Genomic DNA, 9617 nt, shown 5'->3' with positions numbered 1-9617 from the left:
CTCTGTGTGTATGTGTGTGTGTGTGCGCCTATATTGTTTGTGCGAGTGGGTCAGGTTGAGACAACTGGAGTCTGGCCTTTGCTTTCTTACCCTCAGGCTGGATTGGTTGTGTGGTGTGTGTGGTGTGTTGTGTGTGTGTGTGTGTGTGTGTGTGGTGTGTGTGTGTTTGTGTTTGTGCTGACCATTTGGTTGGAACGTAGCTAATTTCTCAATCAGACACACACAATACCATCTTCTCAATCGTACACACACACACACAGACATGAAGGCCCACACAACTGTGGAGTCCAGCTATCACCTCTTTGAATGTCCAGCAGGGTCAAAGTTCATCTCTTCTTCTGCCAGCCTCCAGTGTTTCTTTGTGTGTCTGGGTGTGTGCATGTGTGTGTGTGTGTATGTGTGCATGTGTGTGTGCTCACTAGGAGTGACCTTGCAGAGTCATTCATTGTGGATACACTGCAGCACCAGCACTACTGCAGAGCTGATTAGGGAGCAATCTTGCTTAGTGTGATGTAAAGTGTGTGCATGTTTATGTGCCCGAGTGTGTGTTCGGTGGGAGAAAGACAGATGAACAGATTGTGTTTTGTCTGGACTTTCTTCAGGTTTGAGAGATACTCAAGAGCAGATCAGAGGTTAGATGTGAGGAGATGTGTGTGTGTGTGTGTGTGTGTCAGTGTGGGTGTCGGTGTGTGTTTCAAGTGTGTACAGGGTGTGTATGGGGGTCAGACACAGATGGACAGCTGGTGTTTCAGCGGTGCTAAATCACTCACCCCTCCCCAGCATGCAAGCACACACACACACACGCACACATACACATGTCCCATCCCCCATCGACCACAGGGAAACGCCCCTTAAAGCATTCCCAGCTCTTACTCTCAAAGACTGCACACTGAGGATGCACACACACCAAAATAAAAGCCTGGTTATTTTCACCACAATGACAGACACCAAAAAAAGTCCAATATGACAGTTTGGTCAGGCCATATTAGAGGTGATCATTTAATGTTCATACACATTCATAAATCAGTAGAGGATTGCTCTCTGTGGGTAATGCTTCACACGCATACACACAAGCTGACACACACACACATACACACTCCTATTTTATGAGCTCATCAAGTCCCTCAGGTCACCAACCGCCATCCCAGCCAGGGATAAAAAAGCTCACATCAAAAGGCTAACCATTTCACACACACGCATGTGCACGCATAGCATGCGCACACACTTGGCGTGGCAACTGTGGCAGCATTAATTTCCTTGTGAATGCACTTGACTAACACATAATAATCCCAAACACTATTGGGAGACCACCAAGCCACAGCACACACACACACACACACAGCCAGGGGGACACCAAGCAGAGGGGCTGTCAAGACCAGATAAGTGTGTGTCTAGCGTCAGGGTTTTCGCATAGACACACTAATCACCACACACGTACACCACACAAACACAAAAAACAACACACAGCCTAGCCTGGACTCCTGGAAAAGCTCTGGCTTATCTCTCCCCACAGATAGTGAAATGGATTAAGAGCCACATTTGGCACGTCCAGAGAACTGGACAGATAACCAGGAAAACACTCTCTCTAACTGCAATCACTGCTCAACATGATTTGTGAGTGTGTGTGTTTGTCTATGTGTATGTGTGGTGTGTGTGTGAGAGAGAGAGAGAGAGACAGAGAAGAGAGGGAGAGAAGAGAGAGAAGACAGAGAGAGAAAAGAGTGGATGCATTTTAGCTTGCCGTAGGCTTCCCCATGTGTAGGCATTGGACGATAACTTGTGTGTCTTACATGTGTGTGGGCATGTGTGTCTGGAGGAGTGATGCAGTGGTTGACCCAGGACCCAATCCGTTAGAACACACACATTCATCTTCCAAACACACACAGAGTGCCCAGACAAAGAGCTGTGTGTGAGGGGACGTTCAGCATGTGTGTGATGTCAGCTGGAGACAGAGAAGGGGAGCCCATCATATCCCGTTTATGCGTGTGTGTGGGTCTGTCCCCTGACACAAGGCGCCTGCTCATTGACCCCCCTGGTTATGGATGCCTGCTATGAAGATGATAGGAGGGTGATTCCCTTTAAGACTCAGAAATTACATATTTTTGTCTTCTCTTCTTTGCTCTTCTCTTCAGTATGTCTGTGTCTGAAATCACTCCTTCATTCACTCCTTCCTACATAATAGACACCTACCAGTTCACTCTATAGTGAGTAGTAAATTGAGATTTTAGATGCTTACGAATCATATTTTGTGTCATTGACAGCTGTGGAGTCACATATACTTTTTGCGTCCATAAAATGCAACGCATTGCCATGGATGTTGCTGTTTTTATCTCATTGTGAATGTTTGAGGGCACTATAGGCTACATACATTTTACACTCAAGAGCTGGACACTCAAGTAAAATGGCACGAGTTAAATATAGTGTGCTATATAGTTAATAAGGAGTGAATTTTAAATCCTACATGTTTTTTCCTACACTATGCATGCCTCGACTCTGCTGTTTATTTAGTCAGTTTTGTTAATTCCACTGTGTTTTTGCTCACTGTGTGTGTACCGTTACTATTACTGTTTCTATTTGATGCTGGAAGATGCCAGTTTCCCCACATTAATAACTTAAAGTTTAATCTTATTATAAGTTGGAGAAGAGAGGTTTTGACAGCAGATTCTTATGGTTCTACAAAAGAAAGAATGGCTAAAAAAAACGAAATTTCCATGTCTTTCTTTGCGCCATTCTACATGTTTGCCTACTTATCTGTCTGTCTGTCTCTCCCCTTCTCTGTCTATTAGAGTCAAATCTCTGTCTTAATGGGCATCTATTGTATCCTGCCTCCCCCCCTCCTCTATTCATCACACTACCACACGCACATACACACTCCCTCTGAGGGGGCCCCTTAACCAGGCTCTCCATATGCCTGACCCCCACCTCCTTTCGCCTCCTCCTCTTTCCACAACCCCCTTCTCCCCATCTCCTGCTCACACTCTGGCTTCTGCTCTGTTGCTGCTGCTGCTGCTGCTGCCCCATGCTGCCATCTGCTACAAGACAACAGAGGGTGAAAGAGGGAGGAAGAGAAAAGAGTGGTGAAAAAGAGTGAGTGAAAAGAGGAAGACATGAGGGAAGAAAAAACTGAGGGGAAAAGCAGAGAAAGAGGGACAGATAAAAGATAAAAAGAAAAAGAGGGAAAGAGTAGATGTGGACACAATACAGCAGAGAGCAGAGAGGCTGTCCATCTGCTCCCCCTCTCGCCTCCCCTCCCCTCCTGACACACAGCCTCACACACACCACAAAGAGAGTATTTAACCCCAACACACACACACACACACACACACACAAGAGAGAGAGAGAGACAGAGAGACAGAAAGCAGCCCAGCCTCTCTCTTTAACCCGTTCTTCTCCAGTGAGCTTGCCTGTATTACACCCTTGGGGTGGCAGGTGATGGGTGGATGGAGGGAAAGGATGTAGGGGGGAGCAGGGGGTAGAGGGAAGGGGGATGGGGGGTGTGATTGAGGGACAGAGCGTAGGGGATGAAGGGTTGAAACTGATCTGAATCAACACCAACACATCCTCCACTCCCCTCCCCAAACCTCAAAACTCAATAGAGACCAGCTTGCTACCCCTGTCACTATGACAACCTCTGTCAATCATACTGTAGCAGTCGGCTTCCAAATGGGGACCGATGGCGCTGGATTAGGAACGGCTGCCCAGACATCAGAGTGCAGGGTTAGCTCACTCAGCTTACTCGTGGATATAAACATTGAACATTTTAAGTGGTAAACATGCCTTCTCATACTTTATTTACGGAGAGGTGGCAGCAGGTCAGACATTCTCATAGTCTGCTTTGTGGTGAGAATACAACTCCTGCAGACAACTAGCAGCTGTGGATGACGTCAAAATCTGCCTACAACAAAGCAACACCCACATGTTTTCTTTCCAATTTCCTATTTGAAACACCACGCAGACTTTGAGTGTCAGATTAGGTTGCTGATTTCAACCAATGTTCCAATTTGTTGGAAAAACTCAATATTCCTACATGTAACGTAGTGGTTCCCAGTCTTTTTGGATTATGAATGTCTACTTGCAACATCTTGTCCTGGAGAACCACAATTATCCAGCAATAAGAAAAAACTGAAAAAAAAAACTAAAATTAGAGGCAAGTCTGAACATAGTACATTTTTGTAGTTCCTGTAGCAGAAATATGTATTTTTTTCTGCTTTACTCTTAGGTTAATAATTTTGTGACCCCTTAAGATTTAAGATTGATGTTTTTAACCCCTGTTTAGGGTTCCAATCCCTAAAATCCCCCAAGCTGGGAAACAGTAATGTATGTACAATAAATCTGCATGCAGGTTCATGAGACTAACTTGAGCCTAACTGAGCTGCAGGCAGCCTCTAATTGGTTGACTAGACTACTATATTTCCTTTAATTACCTGACTTTGGAGACCTTTGGTGATTTTATATGACTGGTTAGCCATGCGCAAATTTCCAACAAGATTTTCCAAACAATTTCTTGATGATGCTTTTTTTAGGTTGCATCTTACCCCTTGATTTTGAGCTAAAACCACAAGACCACAAACAGCACAAACAGAACAAAACACGGCCCAGCATCATGTTGACAACATGACGCCTTTGCTCCTGCTGGGCCTGTCGAGCTCCATGACATCGAAATGGCTGTCAGGTTTGGACACACACACCACTGTGTAGGTCAACACACACTGCAAACACTAGATTCCCCAAAGGACCTGTACATACACAGTGTCACACACACCAAACACCAGTGTAGTGTGTAAAGGGTGCGATGAAGGAGGGGGGTGAAGGGGCGTGACCCACAAGAGCTGATTTCATTAAAGGAGAAGAGAAGAGAAGAGAAGAGAAGAGAAGAGAAGAGAAGAGAGGAGAAAAGAATGGAAGAGAAGAGGAGAGGAGAGGAAAGAAGAGGAGAGGAGAGGAAAGGAGACAGGAAAGGTCTCTGTATATATGACCACAAATGGAGAGAGCAGACACCAGCTGTCACTTGCTTATGTCAGCCCTATTCTCAGCTCCTATGTGAGTGTGTGCGAGCTGTGTGCTTGTGTGTGTCACTCTGTGATCTCAGCTAGCCATGACTGGTTTCAATTACGCAGCAAACTTTGACCCTGTGTAACCAAGCAGGGAAACAAGCTACTGAGTGAGAGAGAGGTACAGAAAGAGGTGGAGTGTGTGAGAGAGGGAGCGGTCAATTCAGAGTTTTTCAAAATTCGAACTTACAAAACTAATGTTAAAGATCATACACTACGCACCTACTGAAAGTATTCACAAGCGGCAGACATTCCAAGGATGGTGCCTTACCCTTTTTCTTGGGGGTCCTCGTTCTTCGTCTTTCTGGCCCCGCCCTGCTCCAGCCCCGCCTCCTGTTCGTCCCTGCCGCCCCCCTTTGCCTTCTCCAACTGGAGGTCTGATGGTCATCCTGATCTCCGGTGGGCAAATGTAGTTCTCAAGGTTCTTGGGGGGCTTCTTGGTGCGCTTGGTGGTCTGGATCTTCAGCTTTAGACTTCCTTCCTGGAAACTTGCTTCCTTGATGGAGAACTCCTGCTCCTCCAGAAGCCCCTCCCCCTGCTCCTCTAGCCCCTCCCCTTCGCTGATGGCACCATTAATCACATCATCACTGCGTGCCAAACCGATGCCCCCTGCTCCTTGCTGGTCCTCTTCATTTGGCCCCACCCTGCCTCCCTGTAACTCCGCCTCTTTGGGTCGGGCCGAGCCAACCAGATCCCTTGGCTCCATCCACGCTCCCGCCAGAGCCAGTCAGGATGGGGGAAGCTGTGGCAGCCAGCCAATGGGAAGATAAAGAACAGTAGTCTGTCGGGCTGGTTGGTTGTTGTCAATCAGCTACTGGGGTTGGGTCGGTTGTCCCACTGGAACACAGCGAAGCCAGGGACAATCTGCAGAGAGAGCAGGTGAATTATATGATTAGAAAAAGAAGGGCGACTAAAACAGAGTCCTGTCATTCCCATAGCTTCCATTCCAGTGCTACCTCTCAGCACAGGCCTGTCTGCTGTCATCAACATCACTGCCTGTTATGTATGAAGACAAACACACAAGCTCATCACAGAGCTGTGGAGGCATGCTGCCACGCTCTCATTTGCATTTTGTGCCTCACATAAACCAACACATTTTTGAGCCAACTACCACTTGCCTTCCTCTCTCCCTTCCCGCTTCTTTACTCACTCTTTGCTAATCTTCTCTCCCTCCCTTCATCCCTTATTCTATCCCCACGACAGATCTGAAGCAGAGCCGTGCAGACACGAGAGTGATCAGTGCAAAATAAGACATTCCTCTTCTCTGCTCTAAAACCAGGCTGAAGTTAGCCTGAGGACACAAGACAGAAAAAATGAAAGAAGCTGACTTCTGTTTTTTTTTCTTTTCACCAGAGCATAGAAGGAGGGAGGGAATCACACATGGGGAAAAGGGAAGGCAGCAGAGAAAGACCGAGGGAAGGAATCTAAATTCTTTCCCCAGATGTGGTTTACGAGCTGGTCTGGAAAAACCAGCGTCTGAACTGTTTTACACACGCATGCAGTGGCATTGATAGACACATGTATGAAAAACTCCATACACTTATGCACATAAATACACATACAAATGACAGTGTTGCTGTCACTGAGTACACTTCTTCACCCCTGCTGCTATTTGTGCTCTCTAGAGAAAAGGTTGTGGTGGCCATTTGTCAGAGGATTCAGGTTTTCCTTTTTGGATCATTGCACATGCAGACACAGATGTATATTGCATACTTACATCAATACACATACACACATATGCACTTACACAGGCCCGCTTACACACAGGCATATAAACAGAAAGCAACCAAAACAAACACTGGACTACACTTCTCACCATAGCTCCAGGGAATCCCATCAGTCAATATGACATGAGGCATGACTGAGCTGGAAGTGGGGAATGCTGTCTCACACACTGAGCTTAGACTGACACTATTTACACTGATGTGAATCCAGACTAGACCACTACCTGCGGACATGACTCAAGTAAAAGCTTACTGCTTGCTGCAGACTTACAATGACCTGAGAGCAAAAAAGGTTTACAACATATAAACCTGTATATGGTATTATTACCTAACCTGAGGTGGGTAGTCTTATACACAATTACCCACCTCCTACCCTCTGCTAATATATTCTCTGACATGGTTACTGTAGGCATTTTACACTATCTGTGTGTGTGCATAGATGTGTGTTTTCTCTGTGCAAACTCTGTACCAGCCCACGCTACTGTACTAACAGCTGATCCCTGTCATAATGCCTCACAGCACATGCTTACAGCTATGCCCGCTTATCCTTTTAGGTCAAAGGGGGCTGGGTACACCCAGGTCAGGTCTCCAGTCAATCATAGAGCCGACACACAGAGATAGACAACCATTCCACAACCACACCTAGGGGCAATTTAGAGCCGCCAATTAACCTAACTTTCATGTTTTTGGACTGTGGGAGGAAAGCGGTGTATCTGGAGAAACCCCTCGCAGGTTCTAACCTTGTCGCTAACCATTGCACCACCATGTCGTCCCATGCTTACAGTGTGATTGAATAATCATAATCCACAGTGGTATTTCAACAAACTCGTCAGTGTAAGACTGCACACACAGTGTCCAACCCTGAGGTCAGAGTCAATGGTTAGACATTTTTCGTTGGCATTTGCTAGATTGAATAAAAATGAAAAGGCCTGTTTCTACAAACCCTGTCTTTAACCGTAAAGTTTGCCAATCTGAAACCACAGTCTTTCAAAGCTGACTCATAAGCGTTATTGATGTAGGTTCTGGTAGCCCCATGGTGGTTAAGTATGAAAAAGACTTAAAAGATCATAACAGTGGTTTTGCATGTTTGAGCTTATGAACTCCAAATCACTTATACTCTATACAGCCAACTTCATATTGCCAACCATTTTCCAAAGCACACTAATAAGTTTTCAGATTGATTTCCTACCTTCCTGGAAGTCATTGATTTTCATTCATTAAGTGCAGTATGGAAGGGAACTTGCTAAACTTGCTGGAGTCTTTAGTCTGCTTTATTTGAATCTTGTTGTCACATTATTTCCATGTGGTAATACATTTCTGAAGAGGGACTGTTCTATAAATGATTCTTTGCTGTTGCCTTCAGGAAATTTAGCAACAGTGAGATTTTAAGGTTAGCTTTCCAAAAGCAAACTATTTAATGCTGGACACCAAAATCCCATTATTCTTTCTGTGTTATTGTCCTTTGAGTTTGATTTCAAGAAAACAAAGATTTTGAGTGCAATGCTTTTTGGCAGCCTAGCATCTCAGATGTCAGAGCCTCCTTAACCCTGCTTGGTGTATAACCACACAATGACATGGGTTACATCAGTCAGTAACACTGACACAAATAAAGGAGGCTAAATGTTCAGTTTGATAGATCTCAGGACTGTCTCTGCTAGATGATTTTCATACCCTATTAAAATCAATGGAAACCACTGGCTGCCTGGAAGTTGGGAAATCAGTCCCAAAACGTATGGAATGCTTTGGAAAATGGTCAGCAGTAATGGACAGTATAGGTAATTTGCATTTAATGAGCTAAAACATGCAAAACCACCACTGTGGTCCCTCAATCACGTTGAAATATTCAAAGTTTCTTGGATAACCAAAAGAAAGTGAGTCCAGGTTCAGTCCAGACCTGATCGTACAGTGCCCATATGACCATGTTTGGTCCTCCAGGAACATCCCGGTCCCTAATGTCAGCTTGGTGACTCGCCCTCATGGCATGTGTGAAAGCCACCCTGTATGTCATGTGACTGAGGACAATGACAGGAAAAAGAGACAGCTGCCAAACCCAACATCACACACATATCAGAAGGAACCACTTTGGGTGGTGCCCTTAAGACTCAGTACCCACTCACAACTAAACCCCAGTATGACAACAAAATGGCAGCATACATTAGTACAATCTTCATTCTGGGCCATTACGGTGTAAACTACTTAGCTGGGTCATGACTATTCCTCCTCCCTCCCTGCTCGGTGCCCTAAGCTGTGTTAGTTCTCTATTACTGGCAGCCAGGCTGAGAGTTTATGTAAGACTGACCCCTCCTCGGGCCTCCCTCGCCTAGCCTGAGCCTCACTGTCTCTTCTCTCCTCTCTCTCTCTCTTACACACACAAACAGACTAACACACACACACGCATACACACCTCGACTAGCCTCAGACAGCAGGGTGATTGTGAGAGGCCAGACTCACTGCATAAATAGCTTTATTATGTTCTCAAAACTACCAGCACTAACCAGCTTCCCTCTCAAATAGCATAAGGTCATTCCCTGTGCTGGATGTGAAAGGCTGTGAATGAGACACTCCTCCAACATTTTGCCTTGTCCTTTGAAAACAATTATGATAAAGCATTGATAATGGAATACAGATGGACAGAACAGAGATGGTGAATGATACGGACACACAGACAAAACAGAGGTAGACAGAGCCTGAGTGTGAGTGAGAAACACAGAGAGAGGGAGAGAGAGATGGCAGCAGAAACACAACCTTTTAAGGCTGCATACCCAGCAGCCCAGTGCCTGAGGTGGACTCACAAATAGCTCATACACACATGCAGACAGATGCGCGCACACACACACACACA

The 9617-nt window shown here is 45.6% G+C and overlaps 1 protein-coding gene across 1 annotated transcript in view; it reads right to left on the bottom strand.

The window, feature by feature from the left end:
* Window positions 1–9617, bottom strand: part of setbp1 (SET binding protein 1) — a 35040-nt gene that overhangs the window by 22007 nt on the left and 3416 nt on the right. The window contains exon 2 of the mRNA XM_035657687.1: window positions 5323–5915. Coding sequence (XP_035513580.1) covers window positions 5323–5757 — 435 coding nt within the window. The 5' untranslated portion in view covers window positions 5758–5915. The remainder of the gene's footprint in view (window positions 1–5322; window positions 5916–9617) is intronic.

Source organism: Morone saxatilis, unplaced genomic scaffold (genome assembly GCF_004916995.1).
Source record: "Morone saxatilis isolate NCDOM2014 unplaced genomic scaffold, NCSU_SB_2.0 Contig16, whole genome shotgun sequence".
Lineage (NCBI taxonomy): Eukaryota > Metazoa > Chordata > Actinopteri > Moronidae > Morone > Morone saxatilis.
This window is presented reverse-complemented; position numbering and strand designations above follow the sequence as displayed.